The 19,320-nt window shown below is 43.5% G+C and overlaps 1 protein-coding gene across 1 annotated transcript; it reads left to right on the plus strand.

The window, feature by feature from the left end:
* The first annotated feature begins 677 nt into the window (after positions 1–677).
* Positions 678–18,372, plus strand: rcor2 (REST corepressor 2). The gene is made up of 14 exons (XM_008286865.1): positions 678–694; positions 3,369–3,494; positions 7,535–7,591; positions 8,526–8,606; positions 8,888–8,940; positions 9,082–9,243; positions 9,343–9,467; positions 9,869–9,935; positions 10,126–10,365; positions 10,627–10,704; positions 11,016–11,073; positions 12,974–13,041; positions 13,357–13,518; positions 15,999–18,372. The coding sequence occupies exons 2-14, from the start codon at positions 3,371–3,373 to the stop codon at positions 16,371–16,373; spliced, it is 1,650 nt and encodes a 549-aa protein (XP_008285087.1). The 5' UTR covers positions 678–694; positions 3,369–3,370; the 3' UTR covers positions 16,374–18,372.
* Positions 18,373–19,320: the final 948 nt, after the last annotated feature.

Below are 19,320 nucleotides of genomic sequence, written 5' to 3' on the forward strand. Positions count from 1 at the left end.
GGTTCAATTGTCGCCCCGCTCTCCTGCCCTTTTCTCCACCAGGCATACATTAGTACAAGTCTGGACAGCCTGCCTCAGCACAGGGATGCACAGCTGACGAATCCCTCCGCCGACACACTGGCAAGTAGTCCCTAATTTATGGGATTTTGATAGATGGCAGATTAAGACTTTATAAAAGCTGTTATTTTAATAAAAAAATAAAACCACATCTTGTTTGCTGTTCGATTTAAATTGCATAAATTGTGTAGTGATTATGATATAAACCAGCAAGTAGAAAAAATTACCCTTTTTTTATTTTTTATTTTTTTAACAATCGAAGCTTTTCAACACAACGTGCTGTCAATAAAACCAACAGCACTCGTGTCTGTTGAACTACACGTTCAACGGGAATATTAGCCAAAGTTAATAGTTTCGCGGGACTACTTTTTGTCAATCCAAACGGCTGCTTGGGAGAGGCATCGCGGCGGATGTCCACCTCACTCCGGTGCGGGTGTTGTCCGTCTCCCCCGGCTGCTTCCATCTATCCATGCAGTTCACTTCATTGTACTGGCTGTGCTCATCAATTAGGCGAGAATTAAGCCGTTTTAGGTGCATTAATTACCTGCCGGCACTTCGAGGAGGATTAGGAAGCGCGGACGGAGGCTCGGGAGAAGTTTTTGAGTGCGGTGGAAAGCGGGGGAAAACGAAAACACAGGTACGGCGTGACTGTTATCTCCACTTCCAACTATTAACGTTACTAATGTAACGCGAGGGTACTAGCCGCAAGCTAGCCGGCTAACGTTAGCATCCCGGCGACCAACTAGACTTAAAATTGCACTTTGGTGAAAGGAGGAGGGGGCAGAAATGTCGCCTATTTTTTATTGTTCAGCCGTCAGGAATTACTTCGACCGACCACGTTGCTACCGTTTGTAGTTTAACGTCCCGGAACAGACCGGCAAGTTGACTTATTGTGAGCCAAAGAGCGAGTTTTTTTTTTTTTTTTTACTCCATGCCAGCGGCAGACAGTAGTTGTAGTAACAGCAACGTAAGCGTGGGGAAAACAAAAGGACTTCAAAGTCTGACACGGAGCTCACTGATGAGCTGCTAAAATATTGATTTCAGCTCCTAAACGTGACTCAGATGGAAGAATAGTGGGTGCCTTTTTTTTTTTTTTTGGAGCGATGTGTAATTCTAAACTAATTCACAGAAGCCAAAGATTAAACCGATTTTGAAGGGATGGTTAAAAAAATGACTCATTTTTAGTGACAAATAAGCCACTTTTAAGTCACTCTGTGAGATGAATGAGCACCTTATTAGTCACTGTAGTTATTTGTAGTGTGATTTAAAAAAAATGAAAAGAGGAAGTTCATCACTAAGAAATGTGCAATATTGAAAAAACTAAGCCAATGAATCATGATTGTGTACAGCAATGCATGTGGTGTCTTATTTATATTGTAAGTTTAAAAAAAAAAAAGTTGTAAAAAATATCCTGATCAGAGGTTGCATTGAGCGACTCTCATTGCTGCCAATAGATCGTAGTTTATCGCTCATGTTGCTCAGTTGATTAATCAGGCAACAGATCGAGGCGACCGTGATCGAGGCTACTGAAACTCCCTGAAAGTGAAGTGGGGAGGGATTCACACCCCTCCTTTCTAGTCTCAGTTTCATCGATTACCTAAACTTCAATATATCCTCCAAAAAGCTTGAGATATGTCAGCTTGAGTTGAAGTTGAAGGGGGGGCAGATGCTTCAGTTTTGAGGGGGGGTGGTGGTGGTGGTTGCACCAGCGATAGACAAAGACCTCCAGAGAGCCTCAGACTCTTGTATTGTCCTGCTCGGAGTTCAGTAGATGTGATTTAAGGTCTCGGATTGTGAGGATCGAGCCCCGCAAGGAGCATAACTAGTCACGTTTAAACACGAGGGTGCACGTAAGTCCGTCCTCGTATAACTTCGCGTCCCTGCTTTGTTCTGTCTGCGGTTCAAGTTAGGACACTGGTGATGAAGTTGCTGGCGGGGTGGGGAAAGCAAATCAAGCGTTCACAATCCACCGGAACAACGCGTGTTTATGCTCCGATCGGTGTTTGTGTATGTTGGGTTCGTAAACCGCACCGTGTTCGTGCGTAAAGGAGCGAGTTGTGGTGGGTTACTTTGTGCTTGTGTCCTGAGGTGACCGTCTAGTCTTTGTGCCACTGGCCCGGTTATACACAGTGACAGAGAGGCGAAAAAAAAAAACGAGGCTTGGTCACGTAATAACATAGCACCGACTGTGGATGACACTTGAAACGAAAGCCCCCTTCATGCAGGAGGGCTCTCATGTGATCCATGGCACGTTTTTTTTTTTTTTCCCCCTCCACACTGATTTACAGATGCTGCCACTCATTTGTTTGCTCGTGTGTGGATGCATTTCCTTGCCTTTTGAATGTGCTGGATCTCTTTGGATTTGAGGGTTTATATTGTTTTTTCCTTATTCACTAACATGTGAAAGAAAATGTAACTGCTCAACAACACTTAATGGAAATTTCTGTCTATAACTATTTGATTAATCATGTCTGTTATAAACACCTTTAGCGTTAAACATTTAGGTTATACTGGGGGTCAGAGAACACTGCATTGCCCTCCTGCGACCACACATAGTATAAAAAATGACTGCAGCGAGAGGTACAAATGGCAGTTATAAGGAAAAGAGAGCACCAGCATTGACTTGTTGACTACACTTCAGCTCTGGGGTTTCTTGAAATGTGGGTGGTGCCCCCATGACAGAGGCATGTTTTTAATTATCTGGAGTAACAAAGCAAGACTTGAGTTAATCAGTTTGGGTCCTGTGATGAGCAAGATGAAGAAGTGCCAGTTGATTGTGGCTGGATGTGCTTTTTGAGGTCGGTGCTTGGCAGAGGAAGAAGGAGGATTTACACTTAAGCAAAACAATCTAGCAATTAGTCATGTTTTAGACAATAAATAGAGGCAGTGTCAGGGAAATTCGTGCCCTCAGCTGAACTGTTGACAGGTCGTTTTGATGAGAGAGAGATGCTCGGTAATAAGGTGATGCTGAGATTTGTGGTGTGATAATGAGAGTTATAGAAAGATAACTGTTCAGTGTGAATGAGTTCTTGTACAGAAAAAGCAGTGTTTGGGAAAATAAACCCAGCTCAAGGGAATTAATGGGATTGCCTCCAAGCTAGCAGCATAAGGTACCACTCTACTTTACAAGAGTGAATTGGGTTTTATAGGGTTTCAAGTGAAAACAAATCGCAGCCAACACACTAATGAAAGAAGAACTAACTCATGGTTTAATGGGAGATTTAGTCACACTTAAGCGAGCGATGTTGATGAATGGTGGAGTTCAAGTCATGAAATTTTATATTTAGGGCGTGTGTGTGTGTTTGTTGCAGTCATGCCCTCAGTGATGGAGCGCTCGGGGGCCGGGGTCCTGTCCAGGAGCAGAGCCAAAACTGTAACCAACGGCAACAGCCAACCACACTCTGAGGAGGAGAGCAGCGATGAAGAGCATGCTCACGGTAGACGCACATTTAAAAAAAATATATTGTACTGACTTATAGATTCACTTCCCTCCAAGTTAGCCACTGATTTCACATCATGACAACTACGAATGTTCTGATATTCTAAAATGAAGCATTGCATAGCGTTTGTACATTAGCCACACACAGACATAGTAATGGTACAGAAGCATCATACCAGCTGTTACTGGGTGTATTAATTGCATCACTGCAGTGCTACTCTTGTCCCTGTACACTGCTTGCTCTGTCATCCCCTCCTTCTTGGCTCCAGCCCCTTCCCACACTCTTCATCCTTGTTATCCTCTGCCCACATACATCTTTGTCCTCCATTCTCTCTTTCAGCCTTATGCCAGAATTATTCAGATTAATTTTTCCCCTCATCAATCTGCACTCAGTTTCCCAAGAGCCAAAAAGCCAAAAACTGAATATTATTATTATTATAAAAGGAAAACTGAAATAAGACACTGATGTAAATATTCACACCATTTGCTGTAATACTTGGAGTTTAGCTCAGGTGCCTTTCTCTTGATCATCTCTGAGATGCTTCTACACTTTTATTGGAGTCTAATCAATAGATTGCACAATCAATAGATTGGGCATGATTTGCATAGACACCTGTCTATGTAGGGTCCTACAGGTGACAATACATATCAGAGCAAAAACTAAGCCATGAGGTCAAAGGAACTCAGAGACAGGACTGTTTCAAGGCATAGAGGTTTAGAAGGTTGAAACATCTACTGCACTGAGCACAGTGGCCCCATAATTCTTAAAAAGAAAGAAAACCTGCTGCTTAGCCAAACTGGGCAATCGGAAAAGAAGGGCCTTGGTAACAGAGGTGACAAAGAACCTGATGGTCACTCTGGCTGAGCTCCAGAGATCCTGTGTGAAGATGCAAGAAAATTCTAGAAGGACAACCATCACGCCAGTACTCTGCCAATCTGGACGTCACGGCAAAGTGGCTGGACGGAAGACACGAAAGACACATGAAGGCTTTGAATGAAATCACATCTGGGGGAAACCAGCCATCGCTCATCACCTGCCCAATACCATCCTAACAGTGAAGCACGGTAGTGACAGTGTCATCCTGCATGATGCTGCCACCATCATGCTCCAATGTTGGGAAGAGGCATAGTGGTGGCAGCATCATGCCATTGTTTTTTTTCAGCTGCAAGGAGTAAAAAAAACAAAAAAAAAACCAACTTAGAATAAAACTTTATTTGATCCCTTAGGTACAAGACCTCAGGGAAATTGCTAAAGGACAGGAACAATGGTCAAGGGTGAGGGAAGACTGAATGGAAGCAAAGTACAGAGATGTCCTTGATGAAGACCTGCTCCAGAGCACTCAGGCCAAAGGTCTGCTTTCCAGCAGGACAATGGCCCTCATCACACAGCCAATACAACACTTGAGTGGATTAGGGACAACTGTACAAGTCCATCATTCACTCAGCCAAAGCCCTGATCTGGACAAGATCAAACATCTTAGATGAGATAGAACTTTATTGATCCCTTTGGTAGGGTACCTCAGGGAAATTGTTGTCTGTGGGGAGACCAGAAAATGGCTGTCCGCCAACAGTCCCTATCCAACCTGACAGTTTGAGAGAATCTGCAGAGAAGAATAGGTGAAATATGACCACCGCTGCTGGTTTGAGCTTTTTTCTTAAGTTTTTTATGAGTAGAGGTGTGGAGGAGGGGAGAGCTCTGTCTTATCTCTTCAGAAACTAATGTTATTATTTTGCGCCACGCACGCTTCATATCCAGGTCAGTTCACACACCTGTGAGAAAAGCACATAGAGGATAAACTTTGCACTCACCTGACAATGTCAGCACAACAATGATAACACCAGCACTGTGGAGGTGTCAACAATAACGCGAGTGTATCTGAACACGGATTTGTTATCATACAGTGAAGGAAAAACGGTCCTGCAACTTCAAATCAGGATTGCAAAGTATATCGCAGCAGACACAGTCATGTGATAGGAATATGCAGGGAAACATATCTGTGGGATAAACAACGTTTGGAAGATCCATCTTAATACAAAGATAGTAGGTACTCCATGTGCGAAAGCTGTCTGTCTCAAAGACAAATGACAGATTCCCTCGCAGAGATATTAATGTTGCATAGTATTGTACCAGGGAGAGCTGAGAGTCTGAGGATGCTCTGGTTGGAGGCTCAGACTCCAGGCTTTTTAAATGTTTTAGTATTTGTGGTATGGGATTTTTCTATATAAGGGTCACACATTTTTTTTTGTTCAGTAAGTGTCAGTTTTAAAGATTATACGTTTATTATGTTCAATAAAAGTGTATTTTCCTAAATGTTGACACATCATGTGTGAGCTAGTGAGATATTTCCCCTTAGACACTTGTGCTGTTTGTATTTAAGCTACAAGAGCTGTGAGACAGACGTAGAAACATTTGTGAGCCATAAATAAACGAGTTAATTATTTTGTCATTGCTGCTGCAACAATTCCACCTCAGACGAGAACCTACATACCTTAGAAGAGTCAGTGCTATAGTAGCTGCCAAAGGATGCTTCGACTAAATACTAAGTACAAATGTTTATATTGATACTGATAGTAGAGTAAAAACCTCTAAAATTCAGTTTGTGCTTTGTCATGATGGGGCATTCAGTGCAGACTGATGAGGGGAAAATGAATTGAAATGACTTCAGCATCAGGCTGCAACATAGGGGTCTGAATACTTTCTGAATGCACTGTACTCATGTTTCTATCATCCTCCTCCCTTCCTGTCCTCTGTCCCCGAGGAAACAGTAATCTGTCTCTTCCTCCCTCTGGTCGGCTTCCCTGCTTCTCGCATAGTCTCGCTTCACTCCTCGATTTCCACCCTCTCCCCTTCTCTTCTGCGTCTTTCTAGGTTTACCACAGCACTAATTGCTTAATGACTGCCATCCGCTGTTACTCTTCCCTCTCTCATGCTCCATCTGTATGGGTTTCTCTCAGTTTGAGAGCAGCAATGTGGATGGAAATATATATGTTATTATAGCATATGTCATGTGGATTATGTTTGTTGGCCAGAAAAAGTTAAACTCTATGATTAAAAACCTGCACAACAACCAACCAACACAGCAAATCTCACGTATGTAATTATTCCAATTATTGCTTAAATGGTAATTGAGGAATGGTGATATGAGATAAACACAGATCTGCCTGATTCAGATCAGCAGGTGATTGATTATTTAATCACATGTTTTGTTAGGAGAAATTAATCAGCGCTGTACATATGAATGGCAGATTTTCACAGCTGGATTTTGTGTGTTTTCTTCATTTTTTGCCGTCTTTGTTTTTACAACTCGGAAAAAGTAGACACACAATGTCTAATCAGACACAATTAAGTTAGACTGCATGGGAAAAAACAGAATTTAGCGGGCTATGCCGACCAACACCGCTAACCTGTATCCTCAGCAAAACCCCACAATATATAAATTTGAGTGTAAAACCATAATTAGATCGTTAAATTTTATTGCACTTTTCAATGGCAGAACTCTGTTTTTAAGAGTTTTTTGTCTTTGGTTTCACAAAAGAGACTTGTTAGAGGGTTTGGGGCAGGATTAACCGTTTAACCAAACTGTTTTCCATCTGTTGTAATGCGTCTTTGGCCATTTTAGGTACAAAACAGTGTGATTCTACGGTGTACCTAACTGGAAAAATGATCAAACTTACGCAGCAGTTATTTTGTAAAAAGACCAAAGCTTCCTGGACGTAAATTCAGTTGTAGGACTTAGTGTGTGGTCCTCCTACGTGTTTTGCTATTGCAGAGGCAGCGGCTAGATAAAATAAACCAGCACCGAATGCCGTTAGATTAGTACGATAAAGAGAATCATCTATAGTGTGAGAAAGAAAAATACTGATATAATCATGTTTTGTTTCATACATGCTGTGTCTTAAGATCCAGTCTGTCCAGCTCTGCAACTTCTTTGGAAGTTTTCTGCCTTGTTAAAGTAGCACTGCTCTGTCTTTACCACCACTGTATGTACCTCTCCGGGAAACACAAACTCAGCTTTATTTTATGTCTTCCCCCTACAGACAGCATGATCAGAGTGGGAGGAGACTACCAGGCTCAGATCCCCGAGTTCAAACCAGGTAAGCCGGGAGGGAGGAGAGCACAAGAGATGACAGTGAGCAGCAAAATTGCAGATGAATAGAGAGAGAGAGGAAATCAGGGCTGAGAAGGAGACATAGAGGTGAGGAGAAATGTGGAGGACCTTGAAATGGAGGAAGGAGGCGAATGCAGATAAGTAGAAGAATGAAGGTCAAATGACTAATGTAACAGTGGAAAACCAGGAAAATGAAGAGAAGCGGAGGCTAGAGGACTATCATCTTTGTCCAGGCACGGAGATGTTTAAAAAATGGGCGACATTCAACACAAGCAAGATCATCCATTTCCATTGCTTTGATGAGAGGTTTACAAAGATGTAATTATAAACTGCAAAGATAAAGTTGTGAATTAGAAAATGTGCTCTTTATGTGTTACATCTGCCTCAGTGAACACAAATGGCCGTCATATTTTCTCCGTTGAATCATAATTAATAGAGTTTGGCTTTTTATGCAATTTCATGACGGATTAAAGAGAACCAAAGTGTGCTCAGTGAAAGACCTCGATACCCTCTATGAGTAATAGATGAAAAATAGCTTGACAGTGGGAAAACAATCGCCATAACCTCCACGGAGACATCAGTTAGATTGCACCGGAGGAGAGGACAAGCACGAAAGCCGGCATCTGTTTTAGCAGGTGCACAAGTGTTGAATCCCCAGAAGAGTTCCCTGACAGACATGTCACCTCGTTTTTCTTGCTAATGAAGAGGGAGCAAAGGATGGTTTCTAGACAGAAGAAAATGTGAAACGGGAAGGGAGCAAGAAACTAATGAGGTTTGTAAGGTGGATGTGAAGATAGAGGTGTTGGAGAGAAGGTTGAAGTTGATATGACAGAGTAGAAAAGGGATTAAAGTGTATATATATATATGTATAGCCTCAAATAATGTATTGATTTAGAAGTGTTTTTTGTTTTCATTACCAGACAGTCCAACCCGCTACAATGAGAAGGACCAGAGGAGCATGCTGGTGTGGTGTCCCAACAGTCAGCTCTCTGATGCCATGTGTAAGCTCCACACACCTACCTTAGCCTGCATTCATTGGTACAAGCTTAACAAGTTGACCTTCAGTTTAATGGCTATATGCTGACTGGGGGATAGCAATTAAAACTCTGCTCTCTCTGTCTCTTCCTGTGCATTCATGTTCTTTCACTCTCCTGCCCTTCTGATCTCTCATCTATTTCCGTTTCTGAATATTGCCTTTCTTCTTTCTTTGTGGTTCTCTTTAATGGTGTTTGATGTTCTCCTTCTTTACCAACTTCTCCCTTTTGTTGATGTTTTCTTCCAGTGGACGAGTACATCCTGATGGCTAAAGAGAAACATGGATACAACATGGAGCAGGTACGATACATTCATGTAGAATACAGATCAAAGTTTTTCTCATCAAACTGCATCAGAAAAAACACATTAAAGTATGTAAATGTCTCCTTTTTTGTCACTGACCTGTCACTGACTCTGTCTCCATCCTCTCCAATCCTCCAGGCTCTTGGCATGTTGTTATGGCACAAACACGATGTGGAGCGCTCACTGGCCGACCTGGCCAACTTCACCCCCTTCCCAGACGAGTGGACAGTCGAGGATAAAGTGTTATTTGAACAGGCCTTCAGCTTCCATGGAAAGAGCTTCCACCGCATCCAGCAGATGGTACAAGACAGAGAAACACATCATTAGTGACTATTAATTACATAAATATGTGCAAGATCAGTTAAAAAGCACCTCATATTTTTTTCTTCTTGTGTGTAGCTTCCAGACAAAATGATCTCCAGCCTGGTGAAGTACTACTACAGCTGGAAGAAGACCAGGACCAGGACCTCCGTCATGGACCGTCAGGCCAGGAGGCTGGTTAACAAGCGAGAGAAAGATGACAGGTTTGAAATGCCATGAAACTTTACTGAACCTCTGCAGAAACTGTGTGCAAAGATTGAGAGGAGTGAGGAGAGGGCTGGGATGAATGGACAGAGGGAAGAGTGAATACTGGAGGAGGAACTGAGCAGGAGGGAACCATCAAGTGCTCAGAAACTACTCATCTGAGATCTGACATTTACAAAACTTCTTTGCTAGATGACACTCGATGAGCATGTCATCCTGGGAAACGAGTCTCATGAATAGAAATGAGCCAGATTGATATTATTTCTTGTCATTTTGATGACATTTTTGAGAATTTCGGACATAACTTTAGATGAAATCATGGTTTTAATTTGGATAATAGGGCAGGGGAGAAGCTTAAGCATGGGGGACTTGTGTTTAATAGCTTTTTTTTGTCTTGCAGTAATGACGAGTTGGAGGAAGGAGACCCAGGCAGTGACAGTGACTTTGAGATTGACGCCAAGAAAGAGGTGAACAAGTGTGTGCATGCTCAGATAAAAACATTTTTGTGTTCTGCTTGTCGTGTCTTGCCTGAAGAGATCAGCCCGGCTAAATCGATATTTCCTGCATCCTTTTTCGAACATCATTTATTATACATAAATGTAATGCTGCCTTCTTGATTCGCTGTTCGGTGAAAATGTATCATTCCGATCCAAGCAGGCAGTGAAACAGAACCCCAGCAGCACCAGCTCCGACAAAGCCACCCCCAGTCGCTCTGGGCCAGTGAAGAAGGAGAGCATCGGGGCTCAGTACAGACACCACCCGCTCAGAGCCCGTCGCAGGCCACCCAAAGGCATGCACCTGGACCAGGGCGACATCATGTCTCTGTCGGCCTCCCATGATTCTGGCGTCCTGACTATACGTCAGCTGGACACGCAGCTGGTTTCACTCAAGAGACAGGTATGTACTTGTAATATGACCTTTAATCCATCTTTGGTCATCGGATGATAGGGTGTGAATGCATTTAAAATATACGGAGGATCTGATGAAGCAACGGTTGCTTTTAAGGAACATCAGCCGGGTTTCTGTTTGTAAATGTGAAAAACAACCTCCTCCAGATCTTCATGATGTTAACATAACGTATCAGTGAGTGGCTGCTTTGTTTCCAGGAGCTAAATCCTCCCTCATTGTCCCCTCTTTTCCCTCCACTCTTCCTCTTAGGTTCAGTCTATTAAACAGAACAACAGCAGTCTGAAGCATAGTCTAACTGAGGGTGTTGATACATTAAAACCTACTGAGGTAAGTCCTCCCTTCACTCCCTTCTTTCCGCATGCTCCCTCATCTGTCGCCTCATTGATTTTTCTCTCCTGACTGTAGTCACTTTTCTCCTTCTCTGATCCCCCTCCAGTTTGTTCTTCTCCTCTTTCATTTATTCACTCTGCCCTTCCTCAACTCCCTCCTGATATTATTTCACCCCTTGTGGGACCAAGATTAGTCTTAATCTGCTCATTGCTCTCATGCTGCCATCTCCATCCCTGTCTCTCCTCTTCTTTCCTACCACCTACCTGTCTCACACTTTAATCTCTCTCTCTCTCCCTCTCTCTCCCCAGCCTGCCCCGAAGATGAACTCTCGTTGGACCACAGAGGAGCAGCTCCTGGCTGTGCAGGGTGAGTAGAGGCTGAAGCGTCACCTCCCTTCCCCTCCTTCAGAGTCACCTCGTGCTGCCAGCTCTCATCCTCCTACCTCACATTCACGGCCAGATGTGTAGTCCACACATTCATATTCATGTTCTACACACACAGGAACTGGCTGTACTGCAGGTGTTAGTTGGATGTAAGAACACACTCCTGAATTATTTCTCCATTGTTGAATACGTCTGTTGTCTGGGCATATTGCAAAGGGTACTTGTCAAATGATGTTTTTTTTTTTTCTTATGGGTGGTCAGAAAATGAACCTGTTTCTAGGAACGTTACACGTGTTTTGAAGGAGAAGAGAGTAAATGTTGCTGCTATTAGACAAAGTTAATGACAAGTCTAAAGAGAGAACAAACAGCTCAATTAAAATTAGGGATAATTTACTATTTGATTCAATGTGGTTTTGTTCTAAAAAGAACTAAATGATATAAATCATCAGCAGATCATCTACTTTGCAGACTAAGTTGCTAAAGAGTTTTGCAGTTACAAAACTATGCAAGATAGTTTTGTAACCGCTAGTGTGAAAAAACTATTTCTGCTGTAGTTTTTGTTTCCATTATCTGATTCATTTGTGTCATTTTCAGGTTTTTCAAACATGGTAGAAAATGCAGAAAACAAAACTGCACAAAAAATGTGTTCCTGAGTTTAGTTCATGTCACTCACTGGTTGGTACGAGAGATTTTAGATCAGGAAAAAAAAGGGCAAAGGATTAGAGTTTGACCTCTTTTGTTTTTCTTTTTTTAAAGAATACGTCTTCTAAATGCTTTACTTGAGATAAAATGCAGCTGAAATGAACAGCCGAAGCTGCTGGGATTCAGATTCCAGCTGTAGATAAACTGACTCGGAGCTTCAGGTGAAGCAAAGTTGCTTCTGCTCCGGCTGTCTCCGTCACACTCCATCAATGAAAGACTCACAGTTTTCTTATAAAGGGTCATTCAGTGGTGTTCATTAGTGGAGGATTCATGGCTGATGTGAGGGTGTCTTATTGTTTGTTGCTATGGATACAGAGCACTGTATTCAGTGACACCCTGTCCTCGGAATTTGCTTGTAGTCCTGACTGAATGTTATCACACTAAATATGAGTCAGACACTGTTGTTGAAATGAGCAAGAAAACATTAATTACCAGCTGATGGGTTATTAAATCTGATTTACACACACTGGACTCTGACGTGTCATTAAAATACAGTGATTTACAGAAGCTAAGAGACCTAACAAGGAGAGTGAATCTGATTCTTGTAGCCAAACAAGACTGTGCTGATTTACTCAGATATTAACGTGACATGAAAACTACAAGAAGTCATATTTTTGACAGGAAAAGTAAAAAACTGAGAGAATGTGTGAACATAATAGTCAAATCCACGTCCTCTTGTCTCGGCTTAATCGTCATTCATGTTGAATTAGACACTAAAACTAATTTGCAGTCGCAGTAACTCTTGGGGGCATGAGAAAGAAGTTTGAGAATCAGTGTGAGAAAAGTTGGGATTTACAGCAGCAGACACTAAAGGCTCCTCAGTTCAAACCCACAAATGGTCGATAAGATCTTCCGGCTGCTGCTGCAGTCTGTGTGCCTTTGAGCAAAGCATGACCTCCATCTACTGCAGCTGCTCAAACGGCAGAAAGGAAAGCTGGAGCACATGAATGTGTGCCATGACGTGAGCGTGACCTGGAAGAGAACAGGTGCAGTCAGCCAGCTGATCTCAGATGGAGGTTAACGGTAAACGTGGATCAAAAGCCGAGCTCGTCATACTTCACCGTTAGTGTCTCTCCTCCACAGTTCTCTGGCAGACAGAAACACAACAGGCTGTTTTTGTTGCCACTAAGTTGTTGTGAATGACACACATGCGCGACATTAACCTGACGTCTCCTCTCCAGCTATCCGCCGTTACGGGAAAGACTTCACAGCCATCGCCGAAGTGATAGGAACTAAGACACCAGCTCAGGTGAGCTTCTCCTCTCTCAGATGTTGAATATTTGTGAAGATCACCTCTTGTGATGTGTTTTTCTGACCTCAGTCTAACCCTCCATCCAGCAGGTTGCTTGTGTGAGCCGTCTATCAGCTTTTCATCTCTTCTCCAATTCCTCCCTCATCCCTCCGTCTAGCATTTTCCCTGAGAGGATAACTATAATCTCCATTATCCCTCCTTTCATTTGTCTTCTGCCCTCTAATGTTCGCCTCCGCGTGTCCTTGAACGCAGCACAACTTTCGGTCATCGTTCATTCCCTCTCTAACCCGCTGTCTCTCCCCGCCCGATCAGGTGAGCTCGTTCTTCGTGAGCTACCGGCGCCGCTTCAACCTGGACGAGGTGCTGAGGGAGTGGGCGGCCGAGCAGGTGGCCACCAGCCGAGACCAGAGAGACCCCAGGAGGAGCAGCGAGGAGATGGCAGCAGCTACAGATGGAGGCGCAGAGGAGGACGAGGTGAAGCCAGGAACACAACACGCAGGACATTAGACAGCTCATTCATAGCCTCTGACTGATGATGATGTCGTACAAAATACTGGAAATTAATCTGTAAATATATACAAAATAGTGTTATTTAAGAAAAAGATGGAGAAGGTTCACAACAAAGTATTGGATGTTTTTATTCTGAAACACTATATTTAATCTTGTATTTAAAACTGGCCATTTCTAAACTCATTTCTAAATGAGTTAAAGACAGTGACAGAAAACCTCACTGATCATCTGGTTGTGTTGGTCAGCAGAATATAGTTCAATTTATATATTTATTAGACCTTAACTACACCTTTTACTCTTAATAAATGATCAAATATATGATAAAAAAATCTAGTAAAGGATAAGTCTGATATCAATTCATTCTCTTAATGAGTTTGATTAAATAAAGGAACAATAGAATAGAAAAACAGAATAAAACTTGCCTCTGAAAACCAGTCTGATCTTGATCTTGGCATCATGATGGAAAGCATCTGTGTTCAGTCGGCATAAGTTGAGACGAAAATTGAATCTTCTAAACAAAAAAGCAGGAAATAAAAGTTGATTAAACTGTGGATTAATACTCATTTGTTGCTTAAGTGAGTATTTAGGGCAGCAGGACTGTAAGAGGTCGACTGATACGTTTCATTGCCAGTAAAATGTAGTTTTAGGAGGCTAAGCGTTGTTTCAGTTAAGGTGCTTTGGTTGCTGTGATCTGAAGTAATGTGTCACCAGTAATGATCAGCTGACTGACTGCTGCTCACCTGGTGAAAGAAATACTCCTGTAAGAATTGCTTTTCAGATTAACATTCTGATAAATCTGGTACAGATAAGAGTACTTGGACAACAGCAGCAGTGTTAACGTCTGCTCTGTTGTTGTTTAGCTGTTGTTTAGCAGTCCTACAGGTAGAATCTAGCAGTTGGTCGTTGTTTATTTGTCCTGCCCTTCCTTCATTGTGACTAGATGTGTGGGTAAAAGTGATGAGGGCGACATTTTACCAAAGCTGAACATTTTTCAGCTCACCAGAGTGTTGAATAGATGCTCGCTGCCACTGCTGGTGTTTGTAGCTCTGTGTATATATACACACTGCTGTCATCGCAAACAATTGAAAAAAATACTGAGACCTCATGAAGAAACGCTTTGATGGATGTGCCACATGACAAACTTCAGTTTGCGTGTTCATGGTAGTGGAGGAACACGTCACCAGTGCAACATGTGTTTTCAATAGCATGTGAAAGTTGGTGGAGGTTTTCTGAGCCTCATTCTCAGCTACTCAAGACGACTTATAGAACAAAGCTGACGGAACAGGAAGAGCTGCTGGTTGTAAGACGAGGTTCTCTCCTGTTGGTGTTTAAAGCTCAGTGAGCTAACATTTGTCTTTTTTAACTTCCCATCTTTGAACTTTAGCTCCTTACTTTAATTTACCCACAACTCCTTTCCAACTATCTCCATCTCCTGTGGTTCTCCTTAGACTAGTGTTATATTTTACACGTCCAAGAGGCCTCGCAGGTCTGTAGGTGGGCACTGATCTACTGCAGGTGTTTGAAACAAATCCTCTGTGAATCGACTGATGTGGTTGTTTCAGACCTGATAGTGACTACTGGCAATCAAAACTGATATTTGGAACCAACATACATAAAATATTATGTATTAACATTTTGTGATAGCAGAGAACCTGTCATTCATAACTAGACTACTGCAATAATAACGATAACTACAACCAAAAATATACAATAAGAATAGGAATGATGATGTCAGAGCATCACGTGATGCTAAAACAATTTCCTCTGTTTACTTTGAGATCAACTGATTGAGATTCAACAGTTACGTCTGCTCTTGTTTCACTGTTCTAGTACTTTTTACTCCCCATTATAACCCACGTCTGTAAGCATTATTTATTATTGTTTTCCAGGCTTTGGGCCAGGGTAGTCTGTGGCTGCCTCCTAACTTAGCTGTTAGCCTAGCTTAGTGGCTGTAAAAGCAACACATGTCCTGATTTGTAAAGCTGATCTTACTTCAGGAAGACGCTACAGCGCTCCAGATAGCGTTAGCTGTAACGTCTTCCTGAAGTAAGCTGAGACACAACAAGCCTCTTAGTGATAGCATTAGCCTAGCATCGTCAGCAAATTCAGTTCCAGTGGCCATGTTGGTATCAGGTTGTGGTGTTTATTACAACTTGAGCTACATCTGTGACCTCACCTTGTCTGTGAACAGTAGCTTTCAGAGTTGATTGGCTATTACTCCTGATGTGTAGCCAATCAGATCGAGCTGTGGGCAGGACTTCGCTGAGACCACAGAGTAACGAGAGAGCCAGCTGAATTAATTTTATCTGTAATCGTTTGATAAAAACAATTTGATAGCACGAAAGATCGATCATTAGCATCCTCCAACTAGAGACTGCTATAAGAGCAACACCTGCTGCCTGTGGTTGAATCAGACTCTCACCCTCCTTCGTCTGTCTCCTCAGGTCAAAATGGAGGACTCTCCCACGGACACCCCCGGCGGCTCCTCTCCTCCCTCCTCCACCCAGACCCCCTCCTCCCTCTCCCAGCCTCCCCCGCTGCTGCGCCCGGCTCCCCCCTCCGCCCCGCCGAGCCTCCTCCGCCAGCCGCCTCCCCTCCAGACTCGCCCGCTCCAGAACCGAGCGCCCCACAACCACCCCCCGCCGCCGCTCATCCGGCCCGCCGTCACCTCCTCCTCCACCTCCACCGGGAGCTCCAGTCTCAGGGGTTCTCCACCCAGCTCCTCCTCCTCCTCCTCCTCCTCCTCTTCCTCCTCCGCTGCAGTGCAGATGCCTCCATCACTGGTCGGGCTCAAAGTGGAGCAGCCCAACTCGCACTGATACACACAGATATGACAGTAGGGATAGAAACACACACACACACACACACACACGTTAGCATGCAAACACACAGACACGAATCTTTGTCGTCTCAGAGAAACTCCTTCACCTTGTAACTCCATCATCACTCCAAGCCTTCATTCCTGGGACCATCGCTCACCACACCATCGACTGCTCAGGTCCCAACGGTGACGCCGCCGCCGCCGCTCTGAGAAATGTGTCAGGAAGAGTGTGAGGACCCCCTGGGTGACCTGAAGCCCCTTTACTGTACTAACAAACACCTACCTCCAGTACACAGCTCTCTAACGCACACACACACACACACGCACACAAACAGCTCCAATCTACCTGCACACACTTCACTGAACAAAGAGACACTGGATCATCAAGCTGTTGAAGAAAGCCATGACCACCCAGAGCAGACCCACCTGCTCGTCTCCATGGCAACTGCTGCACATCTGGATTGCAGAGGAATGCGGTTGAACACACACATACACACACACACTCACACTCTCTATATATAAATATCTATAGGGTAGGTTCCACTGGGCAGATATCAAGTCATCCAAACAACCTTCAGGAAACAGAAATAAAAGAGAAACGACGAGGACGAGTCGCCCACATCTGAGCCAAACCTGCTCCTCCCGCCGTGGAAAGCATGTGAAGAAATGTCTCCTTTGCAGCTTTGCTTTAAAACTTGGAGCCTCAAATAGGAGCAAAAAGCTCCACGAGTTTATTGTTCTGGTTTTTTAATGGTTGTCGACGAATCTGTTGGTTCCTAATCGGGCAAAAAATGGAAACGGAAGAGCGGGAGGCCCCAGAGCTCCGTCTTCTCACATAGCCATGTATTACTAGTGTTAACTGGAGTGATGTTTCCCTTTGTTTGACTAGACTTTTAAAGGTGAGCCCTAGGTAGGCACGTAGTGACTGTACGTAGTTTAGGTCGTGCATACTTTATTATGATGATTATTGACTGAGCACTGAGGAGAAAAAGAGCCTTTAACACATGATTCGGTGGCCTGCTACAGTGTTTAACGTCCCACTGCTTTAAGAGGAACATTTCAGCGGTCGCCCCTCCGACACCGGCCGCTCTGAGGAGCAACTGAGAACGGTAGCCTCGGTGTTTAAACTCGATCTACTCTGACCTCCGACAGATTTGTGTCCACTGGAAAAAAAGAAAATGTTCTGCCAAAGTCTGTTATTGCTTTAAAAGCACACTGTCCCAGAGTTCCACTGTCTCCAGTTGAGAACAGTGTTTGACATTGTTGGCTGTCTGTGTTCAAAACTAAAGAAAACTGAAGGACAGTTTGGGAGATAGTCGGGAAATCGTTTTTGTAGGACGTCCAAACCAGCTGTTTGGTTGTTGTTCAGTTACCAGGATGTTCGAATGATTAAAAATATGAATTTACAAAGACAACTCTGAGGTCAAAGGAGATCAGGAGGAAGCTTCTGCTGTAGCGTCAGCCGCTCGATTAATTTAGCAAATGAAGCATCTGGAAATGCGTGTTTTTTTTTTGTTGTTGTTGTCCTGCCACTGTGCAGTTTTCTGCTTCCTCGCTGGTGTTTTGGGCTCAACGCATCCCGAGGCGACGAATTCACAACTTCACAAACAAATGACTGAAACCGTATTTGTCTGTGACACCTTCAACACTTAGTTCTGGTTTCTTTTGGACCGAATCTGTCCTCGTCTCCACAGTCCAGCTGCCTGTATCACTGCCTTTTTCACAGACGTGGGGTCACATGTCTGGTTTCTGTAACCTGTTCAGTCTGCAGAGGCCTCCAGCGTCCAGCTGAAGGCAGCACTGAGTGGACTCGCTCCATCACTGCGTTTGGCTTTAAAGTGACTTTGCTCGGACTTGTTTTCTTACATTTGTTCCTTCCTCCAAAAACTGCTTGTGTGTAACGTATGTGAGAAGTTGTTTACATTGTGGAAACTGAACTGTTTGTGTTTGAGAAATGTTTTTTTTTTTTTTTAGAATAAAGAAATGACCAAATAGTTGAGCGTTTGTCATCAGTTCACCCACAAACACTTTCTTTAATGTGATCCACAAGCGACCAGGATTTAATTCCCAGAAAGTCTTTCAGCTCTAAACTCTGTTCAATGAAGCTAATTAACACCAAACAGAGAACTGTTGTGTGTGGACCTGATCTGCTCCCAAATGTCAGCTCCTTTCAAAACACCATCTGTTGAGTCCCGACAGGTTGAGCCACCTGCAGCTCCCACATTCCTGAGCAGGGACACGAGCGCGTCGCTGGGCGTCACCCGAGCACCCACGGGTGAATCTTTCTGCAGCAACAAGCCGACAAAACTGAACACAATGTGTAGAAATCAAAATAGCCTGGGCTCCTCAATCGAGCTGAAAACATTCCAGATTTAGTCGTGTGGCGTCGAGCAGTTTGGGACGGTTTCATGTAATAATCTTTGCAAATTCTGCTGCAGGAAAAAGGGAACAACTGCAACACTGACAGTCGTCTCCTGCAGGCAGGAGGAGGAGGAGGAGGAGGAGGAGGTTCAGCAGAGCGTGCTGCAGGTACCTGTGACACATCTGCAGAATACTTATTTCACACCTGAAAGTCACCAAACAGTTCAAATTTGAAAGGACTTTATCTGCACTGTTTGTGTCCTTCCTAGAATAAGCTTCAAAAGGCTCCTTTTAATGCTAAATCTGAAACCTAGATATAATTTATAAAACCTTTAAGTCTCTTAGAAGACTTTGTTGTACATCAGACAAAAGCAGCTTGACAGCAACACAAATCCAGCTGTATGTCACTAACGTTGGCTATTTTAAAGGTTAAAAATCTAATCTCACAATTACTTTCCCATCAACACTTTAGATACAGATTCCTATACTGGGGCTGCTGCTGGTTGAGCTGGCGACCCGTGTACCGGAGCTATAGTCCCCAATGCAGTGGTCGTGGGTTCAAATCCAGCCCATGGCCATTTGCT

Source organism: Stegastes partitus, unplaced genomic scaffold (assembly GCF_000690725.1).
Source record: "Stegastes partitus isolate 25-593 unplaced genomic scaffold, Stegastes_partitus-1.0.2 Scaffold474, whole genome shotgun sequence".
Lineage (NCBI taxonomy): Eukaryota > Metazoa > Chordata > Actinopteri > Pomacentridae > Stegastes > Stegastes partitus.

What these genes read in the sequence shown, in the direction of transcription:
- rcor2 (XM_008286865.1), top strand. Translation starts at nt 3,371, where the DNA reads ATGCCCTCAGTGATGGAGCGCTCGGGGGCCGGGGTCCTGTCCAGGAGC. An exon ending in CGATGAAGAGCATGCTCACG is followed by an intron (nt 3,495 to 7,534) that starts GTAGACGCACAT and finishes TTCCCCCTACAG; the next exon opens with ACAGCATGATCAGAGTGGGA. An exon ending in TCCACCGCATCCAGCAGATG is followed by an intron (nt 9,244 to 9,342) that starts GTACAAGACAGA and finishes TCTTGTGTGTAG; the next exon opens with CTTCCAGACAAAATGATCTC.